Here is a 23,592-nt window from a genome sequence, read left to right as displayed (position 1 = left end):
GTGTCGGTGCACAGACATTTTCAGCTCTCTCCAGAGATGTTCAATCAGATTCAAGTCTGGGCTCTGGCTGGGCCACTTGAGGACATTCAGAGCTGTCCTGAAGCCACTCCTTTGATATCTTGGCTGTGTGCGTAGGGTCGCTGTCCAGCTGAAAGATGAACCGTCGCCCCAGTCTGAGGTCAAGAGCGCTCTGGAGCAGGTTTTCATCAGGATGTCTCTGTACATCGCTGCATTCATCTTTCCCTCTATCCTGACTAGTCTCCCAGTTCCTGCCGCTGAAAACCATCCCACAGCCTGATGCTGCCACCACCGAGCTTCACTGTAGGGACGGTGTTGGCCTGGTGATGAGCGGTGCCTGCTTTCCTCCAAACGTGACGCCTGGCATTCACACCAAAGAGTTCAATCTTTGTCTCATCAGACCAGAGAATTGTGTTTCTCATGGTCTGAGAGTCCTTCAGGTGCCTTTTGGCAAACTCCATGCGGGCTGCCATGTGCCTTTTACTAAGGAGGGGCTTCCGTCTGGCCACTCCACCACACAGGCCTGATTGGTGGATCGCTGCAGACATGGTTGTTCTTCTGGAAGGTTCTCCTCTCTCCACAGAGGAACTCTGGAGCTCTGACAGAGTGACCATCGGGGTCTTGGTCACCTCCCTGACTGAGGCCCTTCTCCCCCGATCGCTCGGTTTAGATGGCCGGCCCGCTCTAGGAAGAGTCCTGGTGGTTCTGAACTTCTTCCACTTATGGATGATGGAGGCCACTGTGCTCACTGGGACCTTCAAAGCAGCAGACATTTTTTATGTACCCTTCCCCAGACTTGTGCTTAGAGACAATCCTGTCTCGGAGGTCTACGGACGATTCCTTTGACTTCATGCTTGGTTTGTGCTCTGACATGCACTGTCAGCTGACAGGTGTGTGCCTTTCCAAATCATGTCCAGTCACCTGAATTGACCACAGGTGGACTCCAGTTAAGCTGCAGAAACATCTCAAGGATGATCAGTGGAAACAGGAAACACCTGAGCTCATTTTGGAGCTTCATGGCAAAGGCTGGGAATTCTTATGTACATGTGATTTCTTAGTTTTTTATTTTTAATAAATTTGCAAAAATTTCAAAAATTTTTTTTCTCATTGTCATTATGGGGTGTTGTGTGTAGAATTTTGAGGAAAAAAAATGAATTTAATCCATTTTGGAATAAGGCTGTAACATAAGAAAATGTGGAAAAAGTGAAGCGCTGTGAAAACTTTCTGGATGCGCTGTATAAAAAGTGCAATATCCTACAAGTGCAGTAACATTTCAAATGTGCAACATACACCTAATCTAACTCTATTATTATTATCATTATTATTATAACATCCCTTCTTCTGTGTTGTTTTTACTGTTTTCATTCCAAAAGCACCTTCACTTGTAGCAAACCCAGTTACATTGTGTCTGTGCAATGACAGTAAAGGCCATCGCATCTTATCTCATCTATAGATTTTGTATATATAGTATGACTGAATATAAAACTTTATAAACTGTGTTATCAAATATGCTTTGGGGCTGCAGATGAATTTTCTCCGGTGAGTTGGCTGTTTGGACAGTACAGGCCGCTGACCTCTGGCTGAGACAAAAATAATGAGGGAGCCGGATGCACCCTGTCTGTCTGCCTGCCTGTCTGTCTGCCTGCCTGTCTGTCTGTCTGCCTGTCTGCCTGTCTGTCTGTCTTGCACTGCACATCCTGCTGTCCATCTCGGTGTCAGGTGTGTCTCGCAGACGTTTCCTGTGCCTCAAAACTGAATCCTGTACATTTACGGGCAAACGCAGTGAAGGTGCTTCTGGTGTAGACCTTCTCCTTTCACACAGTGCACGGGGCAGATGAGCAGGTGAGCGTCCCTCAGGTGTGTGTGTGTGTGTGTGTGTGTGTGTGTGTGTGTGTGGACAGCAAACAGCCTCTCCGTCTTCACGTCCACACAGGAGTTACGATCCCGTCCTCGTCCTCTTCCTGTCGGGCTGTAACTGTCACGTCTGCGTCCTGATAACACGATGCAGATCGATGAGCGGAGGCCGGCGGCGGTGGCGGCGGCGGCTCTGCCTCGCCGTCGTGTGATTTAGTTATGATTTTACGGTCCGGGATGCCGTCCGGGGAGTTCTTTATTCAGAGAATGAAAAGAGACGAGCAGATCGACCTGCCGCCTGTAACGGACATATATCAGAGTTGCATCCTGTACCGCACGGTGAAGCTCGACGTGACACACAGTCCCCTGACATTTGGTCTTATTCACTTGATCTGTTGCTGTTTTCATACAAATCTGTGTGTTTTCAAATGCAGCTGAGCTTTTACATCAACTCGCTGCTGTTTTTCTCCCCTAAACTCCGGGCTCTTATTCTCTTACCTTTAAGAGGTTCATAAAATCCTGAAAGCACTGCGGCTGTTAATGTCTTTTCTCTCCTCCTGTGACTGTATTTCTGTCTCTTTACCATCTGAGGGCAGCTGAACCTCTGCTGACGTCTGTTTCCTCTGGGGGGTTTGGCCCGTAAGCTGCAGCGCCACACGCTGACCGGAGGCCAGGCGGCAGATGAAAAGTAGTGAACTTCAACATGAAACACAGTGGAGTCTGGAGTCTGGCAGCTTTGTCCTACCTGAGCTCATAAGTTAATGATTTATTTTCCCAAATATCAGTAAAGTAAAGCTTGCAATGAAAAGGTGTAACTGAACATTACTAAACAAGTGCAAGTGAGGGACTGCACCTTTAAGTTAGCCACTATCCTGCAGCTTATTGTAATTTTACACTATCAGTCATTTCTGAGGAGCAGGTGTCTGCTATTGTTTGAATTATGGCGTTCCTCGGCCTCTTTATGAATCATCGTTATGGCTTAAAGAAAAAAAAAAGAAAAGCTTTGGGATGCTCGGTCGTCGCCTGTTTTTGGATGGATTTTACACATTTGCCCCTAAAGTCTATTTTTATTCCACACGTTGCCTAAAACAGGTTTGACTGATTTTGTTCCCCTTCCATCCACACACACACACACACACACACACACACACACACACACACACACATCTGCTCTGTGAGTGTGTTTGATAGCATGTAAACACACCACATCCCGAAACCCAGAGCTCCCACAGTTTGATTGGAGGCTGAAGTTGATTTAAATCACGAGAGGAAAAAAAAAAAAATGACAAAAACAAAACTCCTAAATGGCTGTAATGCAACATGATGTTCGGACGTGGAGAGCGAAAAATCTGGAGCGTCGGCTTGTCAATCTGCCGGGAGCGTCTGTCAGGATTACGCTGGCAGGAAAACAGAAACTTGGTCTCGGTTTTTAGCGTGCAGGAGATGAACTGGCATAAAAATGACAACTAAAGAAATCTAATCTAATCTAATCTAATCTAATCTAAAACTGTCTCGTTTGACCTGTGACGCTGACCTCTGAGCAGCTTTCCTTTACTCTGTGGTGTCTTGGTGTGATACGGCCAACATCGATGACTTCAGCACACTTGAGGTGAAATAAGTTTAACCCTCCTGTTATGTTCAAATTTACGAGCATCTTTTATGTTTGGGCTCAATTTGACCCAGGGCCGCTGCTAAGTTTTTGGAGGCCCTAAGCTAAACTGGCCATTTCAGGGAAGGGGTGTGTGTGGGGGGGGGCCTCTTTTAGGTAAAACATTGAACTTGCTCAAATTGAGTAGGGTACACAATTAAAAAAGACAATGGTGGGCCTGTTCAAAACTAATTTATACTTTTTTGTTATGTAATAATGTTATAATTATCATGCCAATTTTTTTTTTATTATCAACCTTAATTTTTGGGGCCCCCCTCAGGTACTCAGGGCCCTACGCACTGTGCGTAGTCTGCGTGTAGGGAGCGGCGGCCCTGATTTGACCCATGCGGTTTAAACCTCCACTAAATTATTATAATTAAAATTGTTACCAAAGCTTATGTATCAGGTACTTTATGTTTCTTTGTTGACGACCTAAATAGCCCTTTAAATAAAACATAACTCCCCCCCACCCCCACTTATACATCCAGTATTCCTATTACGCCACTATGGAAAAATATGCAAATCACCATAAAATCTCACTGATTGACCTAAAATTGGAAAGAAATATTAATTTTTTGTGTTTTAATGGCTTTATATTATTTCTAAGTACAGATTTTTGTTATTTATAACCGATGCATTACAAAGTGTGTAGGGGAGAGTGGGGTAATTTGTGCCAAGGGGCAAGTAGTGCCACCCCTGTTATCTAGAAAACTATATAAGAAGTTGGTCATGTGACCACATATTTTTGAAGAGGCATCCATTACACTCATCTTATAAAGAAGGGAGACACATGGCTTGAGAGGTAAGCACATTTAAGTTCAAAAAACATTTTTTTGCCCTCCAAAGTAAAATTTCTATGATCAAGGTTTTTTGATTGCTGTGTTTGAACAATTATAGAAAACTTTGAAAACAGTTCACACAGGTTTTAGTACTTTAGTAAGCTACACCATGAGTCTATACAGTTAGCATGATGTTAGCTCAAAACAGCTGGGGGATGCATTTTTTTTTCAGAATGGTGGGCTTGGGGTAATTTGTGCCAAAGGGCCTTGGGGTAATTTGTGCCAGTGGCACAACTTGTGATTATATACTATATATTACTTTCTTGTATTTTATTGTTATTGTACATTATTTTCTTACCTTTGATCACTAAAACTATTCAGATTCAGATGAAGATAATTTGCAGGTGCTCATTTTGGAATTTTTATTTTGTTCTGGGTATGTGTTCATGTGGCGCTAGGCCTTGTTATAGAAAAGTGGCCTGTGATCTTGTTAAAATAATAAATAAATGTTAAATAAATAATTTTGTATTGAATTTGTTTTGCTTTTATATAGCATTATCATTTGTGAGATTAAAATGATCTGTTTTACTTCAATTATCAATGGCACAATTTACCCCAGTGTATTCTCTCTAATGGCACAATTTACCCCGCACTGGGGGCAAGTTGTGCCACAAAACCACTTTTTTTTCAAAAGCTATATTTCTCAAACAGTTTATATAAGATCCAAAGTGATTGTTCCCAGGGATGCACAACATCCTAAACTGTATGTGCATATTTTAGTTGGAGGCATTACTGTAATCCCCTCGCTTTAAAGGCACTTTAAGTAAAAATTGGCACTATTTACCCCACTCTCCCCTACAGGACATTGAAAACATATCATCATGTGAATTACATTACATTATGAAAACTTATTAAATATGAAGCAAAAAAAAATTGTTAATCATTTATTTAGAGACAATAAACATAATAGGAGGGTTAAACAAACAGCGCTAATAAATGGTTTATTAGCGAAAGTTTCTCGAAAGTTTGGACTGAAACATTGCAGACAGAGCGCTCTGAGTCCCGGGGATCAGCTGATTGGGGTTTTAGTGCTGATCTGGGATTTCCATCTTTATGATTTTTGTTTTTTCAGCCACATCTCTTTGGCTGTTGGTTTATAAAGCACTGAATGGTTTAGGGCCAAAATACATTTCTGATCTGCTGCTCCAACTCTCAGCTCCTTTAAATCAAGACTGAAGACTTTTCTATTGGCTACCGCCTTTTATTAAATCCTGGATCAATATCTGCACTGTAACTTTTATTCTCCTGGTTTATCGATTCTACTTGTTTGCAGTATTTTTATGTATTGTTTTAATTCCTGTTTTAATGCCTGGTGTTGTTCTTACATTTTGCGTTTTTAATCTCTGTTTTAATGCTTCTTGCACTCTTGTATGAAATGTGCTATACAAATAAATTTGCCTTGCCTCGCCTTTTGCTGCGTTCAAGTGTCGGTGGGAAAGTTTAACATCTGGGATTTTCAAGTCGGCTGTTGCATTCAAGTGTTATGTTGCCACAGAATTGAACACTGAACACACGGCTCATTTTTTTTTACATGTTGGACTCGAACAGGTGAGTTACACCTCAGTGCCACCTGTGTGTTGTGATGAAGCACCAAAGTTTGAACATGCACAGGTGAGAAAAACCTACCTGCCTCTGTCCTGAAGCAGCAACTTGGCATTAAGAAAAACAAAAAGCTGTAAAATGTGAAACTACCTGCCTTAGTGTTCATTTTCACATACACACACACACACACACACATACACACTGCGTAAACACTAGCACTCATCCACAATTCCCCTCGGTGGATAGTAAAGCCGTCGCTGATCTAACCCAGATTTCACACTCTCAGCACCTTAAAATAAGTCTGTCCTAGTGTGTATTAATGTCTCGCACTCCAGAGACGGAGCGGCGGCGGCGGCTGAAACTGTGCCGGCTGCTGCCACACGGGCAAGGTGAGGCAGAGAGGGAGGGAGGAGGCAGGGTTTCCACAGGTGAGCCACCGCCCACACCCACGGTTTGGGACGTATTTGGTTATTTTCAGCGCTTCCAGTGAAATTAATCACAGCCTTTTTCAGAACGTAGCTTTAAATATTGTGTGGCGATGTCAAGAGTTCATTTTCACAACACTATTTATCCAATAACTGATTAGGTTTAAGTCCAGTTTGTTTAAGGGTCACTGAGTCAGTGCACAAATATTAAAGAGGCAGTTCACCCAAAATACAAACCAGGTATTTTCCCACACAACCTTAACACAAAATTATATCCTGTAAAAAAAAAAAAAAAAAAAAAAAAAAAAAAATGCAGTACAACACAAAAGTAAGAAAAAGTAAAAATAAAAGTAACAAAAAATACAAATAAAAAAGATAAACTATAACCCATTGAAAAAAGTAAAACTGTATTTGTCTATATACAAATATCCACACACAAATACAATTTTACTTGTATGGATATATGGATAGATAGATAGATAGATGGATAGATAGATAGATAAATCTATATTATCAGAAAAATTGAAAGTTCATGCCGCCTCCCAAAACAAAAATTACATGCGCACAGACCAAAGTAATTTTTTAAAATATTTCTAAAGAAAAAAAGGGATTTTTTTCCAATTCAAAAGGGTTAAGCGTTTTTCTGGGTGAAAAAATTCGACAGCAGCAGACGCAGATCATATCCCCCATAATCCACAGCCCTCGGAGAAACCACTTCCTGCTGAGGAGCTCCTATGCACCTGGAAGCTGTGGTCCAGGTGTGGGGCTGCGGATGATGTTGGGTATCCATGGAAACCAGGGGCAGGTGGTGGCCGACGGGAAACTTCGCCAAATCACACGGAAACTTCCTGAACAGACGGACTGCACCGGGGGGCGGCTAGCTGTCTTGGCATTTTGGGTGAATTGCTCCTTTAAAATAATATTTACGTATCTTCAGGCCGTGTGGTTTGTGTGTTGTGAATTTATTTAAGACATTTTCACCTCCCTCCATTGTTTATAGTGCATGGGACAAAAAAAAAAACCTGTGCGATATCCTCAAGTTTCAATCAATTTCTTACATTTTATTACTGTTGCACCATTTATACAAGTACATATAATTTTGAATGCATCAATTTCCATATCTTTTTTTGTTGTTGTTGTTGTTGTTGTTGTTTGAATGACAGGTGGTGTGGAGATAGCAGTGGTGAGACACGGAATGAAAATATCAACTGTAGTTGCCATGGATGCAGACTGAAAAATAATAATAATAATAATTTTTTTTTTTTTTTTTTTTCCACTTGACCAAAAGACAGGACTACAGGTTCACCCAAACCACGGACATGCAAGTTACTTAGTCAAGAAGAGGAAGAGAAAACCGAGCCAGGTGACACACAACGCTCCGTCAGGGTTGGTTGCTGCTACGGTTCGATGTTTGCTGGGAGAAAAACATTGTGTGTCAGCTGGGTCCAACTCAAACGCTGGCGAATGGATGGCCATGATGAGTAAATATATACATATATACCTACATATATGTACGTATATGTAATATATATATGGCTGAAAAGGAGAAGAGAACATGTGAGGGATGAAAATGGTAAAAAAAAAAAAAATCGGAGGCTCCCTTCCATGTGCAAGGCTCTACCATCCCATAATGATAACGTGACGTAAGGTCGCCATGGAGACACACTGCAAAAAAAAAAAAAAAAAAAAAAAAAAATCCTTCAACAAGTCGAATGCGGTGCTCAAATCTTGTTTTTCTTCCGACAAGATTAAAAAAAAAAAAATCTGCCAGTTGGGACGAGATAATCCCGCTCGTTTCCCGGTGCAGTTTCACTTGTTTCGGGAACTTCAGTATAAATGTGTTGAAACAAGGCAGAATAAGGCAGATTAGCCCCACTGGGATTGAGAAAATGACACTTGACTGGAGAAAATTCTGGAAACAAGTTGCTTAGCGCGGGAAACAGGCGGGCATCCCGCTGGCAGCGTTTTATTTTTATTATTATTTTTTTTTAACCTTGTTTGATGAAAAGCAAGATTCAAACACTGAAGATGAGACTTGTTAAGACGTTTTTTTTTTTTTTTTTTTTTTTATTTATTTTTATTTTTTGCAGTGCATGGACCACAGTAGCTCAAACAGGTTGCTGATGGTTCGTTTCTTCTCATGCGTTTACGGTTCCTTCGTCCTTCGTTTGTGGACCGAGAGCCGCTGAGCTACGCTGATTAAAAAAAAAAAAAAAAAAAACATACCTGGACAAAACACACCCGCCGGGTTGTTTTAGCCCGCTTAGACGGCAAGCGCTCGAGGTTTGGGGCGACGCAGCGAGGGCCGGACGTTTGCGACAATCGCAGGAACGCCTTCGGAAGTCGGTAACGTCTGCTTTTGAGAGATTTACCGACGTCAACCTGAATCTCCAAACATCTCTAAGCGGTTAAAACGAAATCTCTTCAAAATGGATTTGGGGCTGCTGTTTTGCCGAGGCCTGTGACAGAGATATGTCTTCTAAAAACAAATAATGGAAATCATCTCGTCTAGAAGGGGCCGTTGAGGAAAAAACACAGACTTTGTCAGATTTTGGAAAGAGGAACAGAGGATTTCCGTCAGACTTCCTAAGAACATTGCAGATCCCCGAAAACCTCAGCAGAGGCTTTTCAGGTTTTCTACGAGTATTACAAACATTAAAAAACCGCTTAGCACATCTACAATATAACTAAGGGTCTCGGTACAAAATCTAGAAGGTAATCCGAAAAAATTTCTTAGCGTGGTGCGCGGGTTGGATTCTGTATCGCCTGCCTTTCCTTCGACCGCTGGAATGCCTTAGAACGCCTGAAGGCTCTCGATCCTCTCTCTCTCGACGAAAATTGTCCTCCCGGTGCAAGAAAAGTTCCTCTGAGCTCTGGCCGTTAAGGAAAAAAAGTGGCGTCGACCCCCCGAGGGGAAAACAGGTAGCGAGTTAACAGGGCAACCACGATCACCGCAAAAAACAATCCAAAATACCAAAAAGCTGCAGACTACGGGGGTTTTAAAAAAAGGGCGTGACCATAATTATTCCACGGCACCGAAAAAGAGGAGGTACCGGGCCAAAGCCAAGGACACGGCGCTCTGCAGAGGAAGCGGGGAGGGGGGGGAGGTTGGAGTTTGGACGGATTAAATGCGAGTCCAGCTGGTAAAGAGATTGTTAAGCCCCCCCTCTGTCCCGTTTCCCGGCTTCGCTTTCAGACGTCAGCCGCAGGCGCTCCAGGTGAACACGGGACAGGACGACCTGGGAGTCAGGGTAAACCCCTTGAGCGTGTGAGGGAGGGGGGAGGCAGGGGGTGGGAGGAGGAGGAGGAGGGGGGTGATGGAGGTGGAATGGAGAGGCGCATGGCCGACACAGACTCGTATCAAAGTTCAAATACTACAGCAGAAAAAAATAGAATAAACATAACAATAATAATAGTAATAATCATCTGCAGCAGTGGGAGACTCTTCTTCTCGAGGTGGTTGTCCCAGTCCTCCTCCTTCAACACGTCATCATCATCATCATCATCATCATCATCATCGTCATTGCTACAATTATTATTATTATTGTTATTATCATAATATGGGTGGGCTAGTTAATTTTATTTTCATCTTTTTTTTCTTTTTTTTAACTTCGTCGTTGTTGTGTTAGGTACTTAATTTTTCATTTCCGAAAAGAAGCTGTCCATTAATCTTGAACTGCTACGGTTTGATCCTTGCTTGGTGCCTCTGTGGCGTTCGCCTCCTTGCCCGGTGCGGCAGGTTCGGCGGCTGGTGTTGAACTAGGGGCCGCGGCGGCCTCCTTTGCCGGGGCGGGGGTGGCCGCCGCCGCCTCTGTGGGCTTGGGGTCGGGGGAGGTGGCGGGGGCCGCCTCGGCTTTGGCTGCTGGAGCCGCGGGGGCCTCAGTCTTTTTGGCGTCGGCCTCATCTTTGCTCTCGGGAGCCGCGGCCTTGGCCTCCGGCTCCTTGGCGGCGGGGGCCGACTCTTTCGCCGGGGCCGCGGCCGCCGGTTTCTCCTCGGCCTTGGCGGGCTCGGCGCTCTTGGGCGCCTCTGCTTTCGCCTCGGCGTTGGCGGCAGGTTTCTCGGGCTCCTTCGCGGCGGCATTCTTCTCTTCCTCTTTGGGCGCCGCGGCGTCGGCAGCGGGCGCCTCCTTGGCCGCCGTGTTGTTCGCTACCTCCTTGGTGTCGGTGGCGGCCGGGGCCTCGTCCTTGTTGTCCTTCGGCGCTTCGCTTTCCTCAGCGGACGCCCCCTCCGCTTTGGCGTCCTTGTCTTTGGCCTTGTCATCGTTTACGTTGTATCCCTTCTTCTTTTTGCTGAGCTTGCCTCCCATTTTTAGCCTCTGGCCTGTGGAGCAGAAGAGACAAATGTATTAATTTGGTTTCATAGAAAACCATCCATTTCTATTTTCCTGCAGCTTTTTCTTTAAGCAGGTAATCAAGCTTCCTTTGTAAGAGCCATAATCAAGAAAGCAGAAACTGTGACAGAAATGCAGACAAAACATAAAACAATAAAGATGAGCAAAATCAGCAAAACGTAAATAGCAATCATAAAAAAGGTCAGCGCAAAATCAAGGCAGCAGTCCGACAGCGACATAATCAGAGGTTAAAATAGTTCACATCGACTCGATACGGAAGCCGTGCACTTACAAAAAAAGTTTTCCAGGTGATATTTCACATCAAATAGGATAAAAAAAAAAAAAAGCCCAAACAATATTAGTTATGATCATAGATAGAGGCAGTATGGTAGCAGCAGACAGTAGAGTGTATATAGGAGAAGATGTAGATTCAATTTACACATTGTACCCAAAAATGAGGCGGTTTTCTCCGTCTATCCCCTCGTCCCAGACCGCCGAGTCTGAGCGCGCCTCGTTTCTCGCCTCCCAGATCGGGAACCTCTAATTACGAATGCAAAAAGTGCTTCCACAGCTGAGACGCCGAGAGCAAGAGGAAATTAAAATATCTGTTACTGAGACAACACTCCTATCAAATAGCCTTTTAAGTTCCTCAGAGGCTTGCTGCACCCGGCTAATTGAATTCACACCTCAGACAGACGGCACTAATGCGTTTTAGACTTTTCACACGCGACTCGGACTCGGACTCGGCAGGCCCGTCTACATCCTCCACTGCAAAGACTCACTCACAAGTCATTTAGTCGCATCTTCACTGTTCAAATCGTGTCCAAAAAAAAAAAAAAAAAAAAAAGATTTGCCACTGGGATGAGATAATCCAACTCGTTTCCGATGGAGTTTCATTTTGTTTTTCCTGGAAACGTGTATAAATATGTTGAAACAGGGCAGAAGAAGGCAGATCAGCTCCACTAGGATCAAAATATATGACTTTCTTATGTATAATGACAATAAAAAGGAGTTTCTGAGCGATTTCCAGAACAGAATCCCTGCCTCCCAGTCACACTTCTTACAGTAATCTCCAAATTTCAAAGGATTTTGACACCAAAATCAAAGTGTGAATTTTTCCGTGGTGGTCCTCAAGGTCTCTGAGTCCTCGTTTGGTGTTTTGGAAGGATTTTTGACCATGTGTGTTGATTCTCGAGTGGTCAAAAATGGTACCAATTTTGCACCAAATCAGTGTAAATGCAAATGGTATCAACCCAAGAACTGCTGCTGCAACTTATGACACATAACTAAACACATATCTTCATATGCTCCTATAATAATGTTCTAACCCTTATACACTATAACTAAATACACCAAAACTCAATATTCTGGATTTATGACTATAAGAACTTGACACACAGAGCTGAGCTGCATCTCAAATTAATCTTCAGGTTCCCACCATTTCTATTTGGCTTCTACTGTTGACCTTTGACCTCCCGCTGAAGATCCCACCCCTCCCATGTATGCAGCAGTGATTCTTGAAGCCACACGTGTGCAGCAGTTTATGCAAAAGCAGATCCAGTCAAACCCTTTGTCGTGCCTCATCATTTCATAAATACATTTCCTTTAGGCTATGTGAGTTAGTTAGTTCTGAATGAAATATAAAAATGAAAGAAAATGCAAAAAAGTGCACACTGTCACTGCGGTTAGAGAGTGAGGAGAGTGAGCTGCAGGTGTGATATTGAGACTTTTTTTTTTTTTTTCCAGATAAAAAATGGAGTTGTGTCTGGTAGAGTAAAATAAATCCCTGCTCCCTCTCTGCGTGTTGATGAAGAGCTGGTGACACAGGCAGGTAGATGCACTGTGTTCGTCAGGCTGGAAGACCACACACACACACACACACACACCTGCAGATTCCTGGCTCGCTCTTTTGGTTATGACTCCTCTGAAGCTTTTTTTTTTTTTTTTTTTTCCTGGATAATCACCATCTGTCCCCTCGATGGGGGAGAGGACTTCAGTACCAGCCACAAATCAGACTTATCAGCGGCAGAGACTTCGGCCCGGTGCAGCTCGTTGTTTGGAAAATGAAGTCTGAGCGCTGATAGGGCGAGGAGGAGGAAAAAAAAAACAAAAGAGTTTGGCATTCTGGTTGTGTCGTCTACTCACTGGAGACGATCTGAGCCGTGAAACATTTGCCCCGCTTTAAATCCTGCGCTGATAAACTTAATTAAAAGTGAAAATATCTGCAAAGTAATTTTCCAAAATGCTTCACCTTCATATTGCCTGCAGTTGCAGTGCAGCCAAATGCTGAAATACGTTATTATTAGTGATTAAAAAAAACACTGATATTCATTTTAATTTGATTGTTTTATTAAAAAAAAAAAAAAAAAGAAGAAGAAAAAAAAGAAGAAGGAGGCGCCACTTGAAGGTTTTGGGAGGAAACTCTTCATCTCGAGTGAAAATCAATTAAAAAAAAAAAAAAAAAGCTTAATTGTTTTAGCTTTGAGTTCTCAGGCGTCTGCAAAGCAAATGAGTCTGTCTGATATTCTGACTGCGGTGGTTTTTTTGTTTTTTTTTCCACTCAGATGCTGAAAAATGAGCAGGGCAATAAGAAAGTGACTTGGGAGTTTCTCTGGGTGAGCGAGCACAAAATGCTGTCCTCGGCATTTTCCAGCACAAACATATCTGCAAGTACAAACATTGAGAAACGGTGGCCAGCTCCACGTCTTCAGACATGTTTCCCAGTAAGACCATACGGTTAAAGTTGCTGAATTTGTGCACTCAAATAGCAGATCTGCTTTAATAAGCTCCAACAGCTGCACGGTAAATATAATTCACAAAATGTGGACTTGAAATTAAATGCAAATGAATGCAAACCCTAATCCTAAACTGAGGTGGGTTGCATGTGCCAATTTGGCTTTTTTTTTTTTTTTTTTTTTTTTTTACAAATCCTGTCTCCAAATATCCTCTGCTTTTGCTTCACTACATGATACACATCTCCTAGCTGTTTTTATTTAGCAGTATAGTACATTGTGGAAAAAAGTTATTTAGTCTCATCTTCAGTGTTTAAATCTTGTTTTTTTTCCCAGAAAGGTAAAAAAATCTGCCAGTGGGATGAGATAATCCCATTTCTTTCCAGTGCAGTTTCACTTGTTTCAGGTTTTTTTCAGTATAAATGTGTTGAATCAAGGCAGAAAGAGGCAGATCAGCCACCAGGATCAAGAAAATGACTGAATGATTCAAATAAAATTCTGGAGACAGGTTGGAAACTACAACTGTATTATATATTTTTACTGCACTTTAAAGCACCTGGCGTTTTATTCTTATTTTGCACAAGATCTAAATGTTTCATGGGTTGGTGGTTATGTGTTATGGTGTTTTATTTCTTATTAAGATTGTTGTGATTGTTGTTGTCATGAGAACACTGTGGCAAAATCCCAAAATTAAATTTTGTGGCAGGAAAATATTAAATCTTGATTCTTGAATCTGGAAAACAAATGGGATTATCTCATCCAATTGACAGATTTTTTTTTTTTTTTTTTACCTTGTTTGAAGAAAAACAAGAAATACTGAAAATAAGGTGAAATGATTTGTGAAGAAGGAAGTTTTTTTGTGGTGGATAGTTACGCCTGCTATCAGGAAATGTGAAATCTGAATGCAAAACTGCTCTGAAATCAGACGGCAACTGATGTTTGCAAGTAAAAAAAAAAAAAAAAAAACAACAGACGAGTGAAGATGTTTGACCGGCTACTCACAGAGTCGCCCCGCGAGCCGGCGCTGAATCCACTCAAAATGCTAATCGCCCCCAATGCCAGCGACTGAATTACTCCACTAGTCATGCAACAATCTCCTGAACGTCCACAGTCAGTGTTTGGCAGGGCCGCCGTTCCTGCCGCAGCTTTACACGGCTGACAAAGGAGGCTCTCTGCCGCCTCACACCGCTCCGACACAATGCCTCGCAATCATCGGCGGCGGACAATGGCCCCTGTTCCTGGCGAAAGGCACGCTTTCTCTCTGCTGCTCGTGTGGTTTTTGCTGTTTGAAGAGCCGGGGCAGGGCCGAGACAACCTGGAGGAAATGCTCCGCTTCAGCCACAAAAGACTTCATTTAACCTGCCAACTGCACAAAGGACGTCTGGCTGCCCGGCTATGAAGTCACAGCCTGGTTTTATATGTCGATGATGGAGTCGGTGCCCGGGGGGAGAAAACCGAGCAAACACCGAGTTTAGGTAGATGTTTGGCTGACACTCTTATCTACAGTGGATTAAAAGAGAGCGCGAGGGCAGAATAAGGCCGAATTCATGGATCAGGAACATTCCCAGCTGCAGACGGTGAGGAGTTTGAGGGTCAAACCCACAGCACACAGAGAACACACCTGAAAATTAAGACCCTACCCTAACCGGGCCCTACTGGGCCAGCCCCTGCCCTACCTTACCCTACTAACTAGCCGAACTTTAGGCCCGACAGCCTGATAAAGCCCGGAAAAAAAAAAACAAAAAAACAAAGGAGAGGGAAAAAAAAAGATCACCAAATTCGCCATTATTTAGCAGCGCCGGTGGCTCAAATTCTAGTAGCAGTGAGAAAACGGACATAATAGTTGGTGTTGGTGCCAGGTTTATTATTGATGGTCACTTTATGAATGGGGAGCACATGTCGACTCACCTCAGTAGTGAAATCAGCTGGTTTGAGAGCGTTTTTTTTTTTTTGAATGAGCTGGAGGGGGGGGGGGGGGGGGGGGGGGGGGGGGGGGGGGGGGGGGGGGGGGGTGAGCGGGGGAGGCTCACATTTTGCTGACCGCATTGCCAATGATTTTAAATGTTTGGTTCACAGTTTTTAACAGTAAAGGTATGAAATGCAGCATCGGATCATCGCTTTATTGACAGCCAGCCAGCGAGTCAAGCAGGTCAAATTCCCTCGTCTTAGCCTCTCAGCGATATCAAAATGTTTGTTGATAGTGGCCTAATAGTTGGCGAAAGGCAGCTTCACATGTTCAGTTGTTCATTAAACATGCTAAGTTAGTAAAGTTACTGTAGTTCTGCACAAAATGGTTTAATTTAGCACTAAACTGTTATCCCCGTTCTTCTCTCTCTCCGTCTGCTTCATGCCTGCCTCATTTATATTTCGTCCTTCAACGGCGACAGTAAAACACAGAACCAGAACCCGAAGCCCTACCCTACCCGACTGATTCACATACATTTTAGACCCGACCCTACCCGAAAATGTCGGGTAGGAGCGGGTAGAACACACACATCTGGAAGTGTAAACTTCCTCCGGAACCCAAAAAGCTCTGCAGCTGTTCTTCAACTTGCTGTTCTTGACTTTGCAAACACACACACACACACACACACACACACACACACCTCAGGATTTGGAGTTAGGTCTAATGGCTAAAAGAAAAATCAATAATCACCCAAAGTCCAATGATCAGCTGTTCCCTGGTGCTGATCTGTCCGCAGCATTTCATGAAGATCCATTCATGATTGTATCGGACTGACTTGCTCGGTTTTTTGAGATTACAAGGACTTTAGAGGTTTTATTTGTTTGTTTTTGTTTTATCTTCACCTCACTTTCACTGTCCTGACCCAGTTATTCTTTGGAACCCCTTCGTGGATTTTGGGGCGGCCCGCTGACGGACACAGAGGGGTTTTACGAGTCTCCAAAATTGCTCACAATTCAGATTGAATTAGTGATGTTGGCCTTTTCAAACGTTTTCAGCGCTGCAGACACATTTCCAATGCCGGCGTAAGATCGTGAGAGTGTTGCTGGAGTCGGGATGCGCTCCCGACGTCTGGATCGTCCCAACTCGTCTTGACGATCCGATAAAATCAAACATGTTCCATATCATCAGAAGTTATCGGAGGACTTTAGTCTCGGCTCATGCAAACAGGTGAGTTCAATGACATGAACGTTGTCAGCAGCCAATAGGAGCGCTCCCCACGGCACCAAACAGGAAGCAGCAAGCCGGGTAGATCCATGGAGTACCAGGACCATGAACAAGACTCCTGTGTGTGTGTGTGTGTGGTAAAGTGTGTGTTAAAGTGTGTGTGTGTGTGTAATGTTGCTGAAGGCTTCCACCATCCTCCAGCAATCATGTAATCTATACCTTCACCATACCTTCACACACACACACACACACACACACACACACACACTGGTTGTCAAGGTAACCCAAGCAAGCACACACACCAGTATTACTCATAATCCACTACTTATGGATTACCAGAAGAAGCATCACTATAATAATCCTATATTATTCCTATAATAATCCATAATATTCCTACAATATTCCATAATACTCCTATAATATTCTTGTAATATTCCATAATACTCCTATAATATTCTATAACATTCCTGTAATATTCAATAATACTCCTATAATTTCCTATAATATTCCTGTAATATTCCAATAATACTCCTATAATATTCCTATGATTTCCTATAATATTCCTGTAATATTTTATAATGTTTGTTTTTCTGTGCGTTTATGAGGGACAGCTGTGGGTTTCTCTTCCAGGAGCCACTGAAAACAGACGTTTCCGTTCAAAACGTTCAAAAGTGTCTCTCTCTCCCCATCAAACATCATCGCCTGCCTCCGAGAAGATCAAAATGGCGGCCTTGTCGAGGTGACGGTGACCGAGCTGGACACAGAGTCTGAAAATGGCAGCCGTGACCCTCAGCGTGTCACTGAGGATCGCCGGTAAACACACAGATTGAACCGAACACGTGTGAAATGTTTACAGCTAACAAATAATGAACGCTGATGTCGTTCACGCCAGGCGGCGGACGCAGCCATGGTTCCTCCCGGACCGCCACGCAAACTTTTTACAGCGTTGTGGCCGCTGCATTTCCAAGTTTTGTCCAATCCTGTCCCCTTATTCAAATCTCTCTGCCATCTCGGCCAATCAAAGCGAGCGTACAGCAGGAAGCGCTTGTATCCAGTAAAAAACATAAGCAAATGTAAGTAATAAAGAAAAATGCCAAAGACGTGTTAAAGATAAATTTGTATTTTTGTTCAACATAACCATTTTGTTTTGTTGTTTGTTTTGCAGCAGGCCCTTTATGTTCCTGGTCGACTGACTGATAAATGTTAAATGAATAAAGAGCCAGAACAGTATTTTATTTTCATTTTTGTTTTTAAGGTGAAATTCATTCCGACACTTTCTATTTGTGAGCAGGCCAGCTTATTTCTTTTTTTTTTTTTTTTTTTTGTTGTTATTTTTACAGCGTCTAATGTGAGAGTGGCTTAAAACTGCATTTTGTAGTTCTACACACGCACACTTATACACGTGTAGAAACTCAGTACTAATATAAAGTTAGATGTGATGACTCGGACATTTGCTGGGGAGCAACCGGACGTCCTAAAATTTTAATGAAACACCTCCGCTCCCTCTTTTCACTCCTCACTTGCGTCCTCAACCAGAAACTCTCATTAACGTTAACACTCTCATTTATGCCGCCGCTGTGGCCGCGCGCCGTCAAGTCGATTTCCCGGAGGACATCAAAGCGGGGTGACGGTGACGGGGCCGGGCAGAGCCGGACAGCGACAGCCGTAACCTTTAGCGTGTCATGTTGGACGGCCGGTGCGCTGATCCTGCCAGCCCGGACTCACGGCCTCCGCTGAGAGGCCAGGGATTACTGGGACCCCAGGACCTCCCGCGGACCTCCATCTGCCAGAGCGGAGAGCCAGGGAGGGAGGCGCAGAGGTCTGAACGCATGACAAGCAAAACCTACAATATGCTGAAAGGAAGACAAAGACAGAAAAAAAAAAACGTGCAAGATGGAGTCTAGAGAGTCTTAAACCTGTGCTTCGACTCGCAGGCGGGCTGGAGCCGCCACAACAGAAGCTGGAAAATCCTGCAGTGAGTCGGGGATCCACTGAATTATGAGTTTCACATGCCGGTAAGAAGCTTAGAAACCCAACCTGCATTCAAAAAATCTCTATCAAGACATTCAGCCTCATCTTCAGGGTTCAAATCTTGTTTTTCTTCCATCAAGGTAAAAAAAAAAAAAAAAATCTGCCAGTGGGGTGAGATAATCCCACTTGTTTTTGATGTAGTTTCAGGATTTTTTATATAAATGTGTTGAAACAAGGCAGAATAAGGCCGATCAGCCACTAAGATCAACACAACGGCATTCCATTCAAGAAAATCTGATTAGCTGATTAGTGTTGGTGACTTTTCCAGGATTGTCTTTCAGGAAGTTTTCTGGGAACAAGTGTAAATGTGCTGAAGCGCACGCCTTCACTAAGATGAGCTTGAATCTTGAATGTTGAACAAGGCAGAATGAGGCAGATCAGCCCACTCGGATCAAGAAAACGACACTTGATCTGAGAGAATTATTGAAATAAGTTGATTCATAATGGAAACACATGCTATTATCTCATCCCACTGGCAAATTGTATTCTGTTGTTTGAAGCACAGCAATATTTGAAGGCTAAACGGCTTAACGACAAACCCAGCAACAGGATTGATGATCGATTAGGGCGACCAGACATCCTGGAAAATTCAGGACAGTCCCAAATAACAAACAGCTGTCCTGCTTGTCCTGAAAATTAGACTAAACCTGACTTTTGAGTAGTTGTAGCCTAAAACAAAAAGGAATACTGAGCGTTGTGATTAATTTGGTGTTGCCCAGACAGCTGACTTCATGTTCATGAACAAAAATAATCCATTTTAGCGCTGAGTTTTGACTTTAATGTGTTTTCCTGTTGATGTTGGTTGACAGTGAATGTACCGCGCTGGAGGCCGTGTCCACCAAGAGCCACACCGATGCTGCAAATCTGCTAAAATGCACTGAAAATAAGGGCATAATGTGCTACTGAGACTGTCTGAGCAGGCGATAGATACTCAGCACTGTTTGGCTGTCTGCACCGGGGGCTTCGATTGAACTGGATTCACTAAACTTCCTGCAAAATCAGAGACCAGACCAGACCGGCAGGAAGGTTTTCAGTCACAAGCGGCCCCTGCATGACCAGCAAAAGTGATCATCATATTCATTCAAGGGGTCGTGATGCAATGCATTCTCAAAATTTGGTTAAAGCTGCAGCGTCCGCAACCTGTGTGTCGAAATGACTCGGGTCACATTTCCATGAATGGGACTGCAGGCTACAGATTAAACCAAATGTAAGCTGCGACATCTTATTGGTCGCACCTGTTAAATCCACTTCAGTCTTAAAGGAAAGATGGAGATGAAGGGCCGGAGACGCAACAGAGGAGGAGTTTTAAACCTTGAGGTAATTTAGACGGGGACTGTGCGAGGCAATACTGGGATGGGCCTCCTCAATATTTTCCCTCACTGTGTGTAAGTAATGAGAAAGAAGAGGAGGCATCGGAGAGGAAGAGAGAGCGAGGGGCAGAGACGCAGACTGAAACAGATAGAGAAAGAGGTAAATGATCCCGGGAGGCAGCATCCAATTTGGATGTGCGAAATAAAATATAGACAAACCCGGCTGCGTGGGAGGGAGGAGAAGCAATTTGGAGGAGACTGAAATTACACGGCGAGGACAGAGCGACGCCGAAGGTGGAGCGGCGGAGGAGTGGAGGGTCGTAAAAAAAAAAAAAAAAAAAAAAAAAAAAAAAGGGGGAAAGGGATGTTGGAGGGATTGCGGCAGAGATTGGGAAGAAAAAGCGAGGCGAGGCGAGTGGGCGTGACAGATGAGTCGCGCGCGCGAGAGAGACGGCGAGGAGTCTGAGAGGAAGTCAGACGGGGAAAGGCGAGCTCCTCGGGCCGGCCGCCTCCTCCTCCGGGGGGATTCTGCTCGCCGCCGCCACCGCCGCCTTGATAAATCTGATCCTCGATTAAAAAACCATCGTGTACTGATGTGTAGACCCGGGGATTTTTCATAGAAAGCCACAGTTGAGTGATCAATCATGCATTTTGCCAAGTCAGCAGCTTGCAACGGGGAGAGACCGGGGAGGGTGGGGGGTGGGGGTGGCTGGGTTGGGTTGAGGGGGGGGGGCAACTGCTGAACACAGTGGAAAAAAATGGAAAGAAGGGGCAGGTGGTGTTAATCTCGGGGAAAATATGCCAAACGGGCCTCAGAGAGATGCATGGACTTGTCATCGGGGCGTTAGCCTGTAAATAAATGGCCATTGTTTGCCCTGCATTGCTTTTAATACATTACAGAGGAGGAGGCGGGTGGCGGGGGGGGGCGGGGGTTAATCTGTGCCCCGCATCCGGAGGGTCGCGGCTTTAATTCATAGTTGACATCACTCAAAGTGTCACGGAACGGATTCATAATTACAGCGAGTTCAACGCGGCGAGTGAGTGATCGGAGGAAATGCCTCCGCCTGCAGCAGGTCGGTGTGGAAATACTTTTTAAAACCTGACCTGATGCCGTATTCATCAACGTTTCATTTAAAAAAAAAAAAAAAATTATAATAAATAACAAAATCCATCCCTCACTACAGGACAGGGCTGCCGGTTTTCTGGCGGCCATATTGGAGGGCAACAACAGCTGACACAACTCAACACAATACAGAATCTATAGAATCATCTGTAAATACAAAATAAATAAAGCTTCAGACTCAAAAAAAGCTTCTTCCCCAGAGCCATAACCCTGTGGAACACAAACACGCACTAAAACTTATCATACACTATTTATTTTATTATTTATTTATGCTCCTAGCACCGTGCAGTCTCATGAATGATGGACTGAATGTGTTTTTTTAATGTGCGTTTTATGTGCACTTTAAGGCACTGCCTCTAATTTCGTTGTACTACATGTATAATGACAATAAATATGATTCTGATTCTGTTACGTTTTATTTTAAAGTCAACACGACACATGGACTTGGGGAAACAGTTTTTTCTTTGTATCTTCTTTTATTTCTTTGTATCTTTTTTTTGTTTAGGTTATCTTCTGCTGTTTAATTTCATATTTCTATTATTTTTCTATATTCCTTGTTTATAATGTTTATATTGCTTTTTGCTATTTATTATCTGTTTATACTGTTTATAATGTAAATTATACTTAATATCTTGCTATCCACTTTGCTGCTGTAATGCGTGAAATTTCCCCACCGTGGGACTAATAAAGGAATATCTTATCTTTTTCTTTAGGTGTAGATTAATGGGTTCAAAATGTTGGTTTAAAGGTAACAGGAGGGTTAAAGGTGCGCTATGCAATATATGAAGACTGTTCAATGGCTGAGTCTATATGGTTCTCAGTCCAGCTCACTGTTAAGTGATGTGCCAGCCATTCTCCTATCAGACACTCTGTCAAAGTAGGAAAAAAAAAACAGGCTTACTCAGAGAATAAAAGTTTCCTTTAAAAATACTAAAATATCTTAAGTGCCTGTTGCAAAAGTGAGGTCACAATTTTATCTTACTCATCTTTACATATTTTTTTTTTCCAGCTGAGTTGTAAAGCCGCTCAGTTAAATACACCATCAGCAGCTTCACACAGCAAAACTGCTCCTCTTAGAGGGAAGGAAGGCTCCTAATCAATCAATACAAACCTATTCTGACTGATCACCTTCATCCTGTGATGCAACATTTGCATCCTGATGGGGGCCGTGGCCTCTTCCAGGATGACCACGCCCCCCATCCATCCACAGGGCACGAGGGCTCACTGAATGGTTTGATGAGGATGATGATGATGATGTAAATCCTGACGCCGTGGCCTTCACACTCACATCTCAACCCAGCTGAGCACCTGTGGGAGACTGCTGGACTCTCCACCACCATCATCATCATCATCATCATCATTAAATCATTAAAACAAATGGGGGAAAATCTCCTCAGACTTTGGAGAAGCTCTGCCAAGGCGCTTCATGTCTTCCCCTCCATCTTCCCCTTTCATTTGTCACTCCTCCGTGCGTTCGGGAACAGATGCACCTTCCTGCATGCCACAGCGAGCAGGTCGGCTCTGGCTCCGCCCCTCCTGGCCGCCCCTCAGACGTCTCATGCATTATTTGTGTGCGGCCGACTCTCCGGCGGACCTCCATGACGGCTCCAGCTGTGGCTGCTGGGAGATTTGTGATGCAAGTCTTTTTTACGTGTGCATTTAGTCTGTGTGGTGTGTGTGTGTGTGGTGTGTGTGTGTGTGTGTGTGTGCTCTCTCTCTCTCACGCTGCGACCGACTTCATGTGTGAGAAAACCACGCTGAATATGAATACAGTGGAGTTTATGTGCAGCTCCTGTTGTGATGCAGTGGAGCGGCTGACGGGCTAACTGGTCACATCTGAAAGCGTCTCTCTCTCTCACGGTGCCTTCAGGTGAACTCGCTGCCCTGCGTGTTTCCAACATGGATGTAACAGTAGAACTCATTGCGTAAGCACTTCCTGTCCTCTGCCGTCCAGCTGGGTGATTTAAGACGAGCCTGTTTTACCCACTAAAGCAGGGATGTGCACGGAGCCGAGCGCACAGCCTGGAAAACTGGAGCAGAAAATTTGGCCCAATCACAAAAAAAAAAAAAAAAAAAAGAAAAGAAAGAAAGAAAAAGCCCTCCACGCCGCCTCTCTGCACTCAGTCAGACGGGATAGCGAGGGGAGCAAAGGATGCTGGGAGAGGGCGCCTGCAGCCAGCGGAGGCTGATTGACAGGCCGGAGTCCACGACAAAAAAGTTATTGTGCTCCACTTTCCCAGGCGTACGCCGGTGCTTTAAACGCAGCGCCAGCGCCAGAGCCAGAGACGATGCCAGAGTTTTGTTTTTCACGATTCCCATCACATTTTCTACACCTTCGCTCCGTCTGAACCCTGAACCCGTCCTCCAGCTGATGAGTTTAGCAGGCAGACGGGCAGGCACAAAAAAAAAAAAAAAAACACGCCAACAAGGCCAGAGAGGCAGCCTCAGACAGCCGAGTCTTTACAGTCCCTCAGGGAAAATCAATAGACTTCCACATAAATGCCATTTACACAGTCTGTGATCCGGATACTTAAAATAGATAGATAGATAGATAGATAGATAGAGAGATAGAGAGATAGATAGACAGGCTTTTTTGATCCTGAAGTGGG

At 43.9% G+C, this 23,592-nt stretch overlaps 1 protein-coding gene across 1 annotated transcript in view; it reads right to left on the bottom strand.

Moving 5' to 3' along the window:
• Positions 1-8,372: 8,372 nt before the first annotated feature.
• basp1 (brain abundant, membrane attached signal protein 1) overlaps positions 8,373-23,592 on the bottom strand; it is a 72,699-nt gene continuing 57,479 nt past the window's right edge. Inside the window, exon 2 of the mRNA XM_030074886.1 lies at positions 8,373-10,647. Coding sequence (XP_029930746.1) covers positions 9,992-10,633 — 642 coding nt within the window. The 5' untranslated portion in view covers positions 10,634-10,647 and the 3' untranslated portion in view covers positions 8,373-9,991. The remainder of the gene's footprint in view (positions 10,648-23,592) is intronic.

The sequence above is a fragment of the Myripristis murdjan genome, chromosome 17 (assembly GCF_902150065.1).
Source record: "Myripristis murdjan chromosome 17, fMyrMur1.1, whole genome shotgun sequence".
Classification (NCBI taxonomy): domain Eukaryota; kingdom Metazoa; phylum Chordata; class Actinopteri; order Holocentriformes; family Holocentridae; genus Myripristis; species Myripristis murdjan.
Note: the sequence above shows the minus strand (reverse complement) of the source record. Positions and strands in the feature narration are given on the sequence as shown.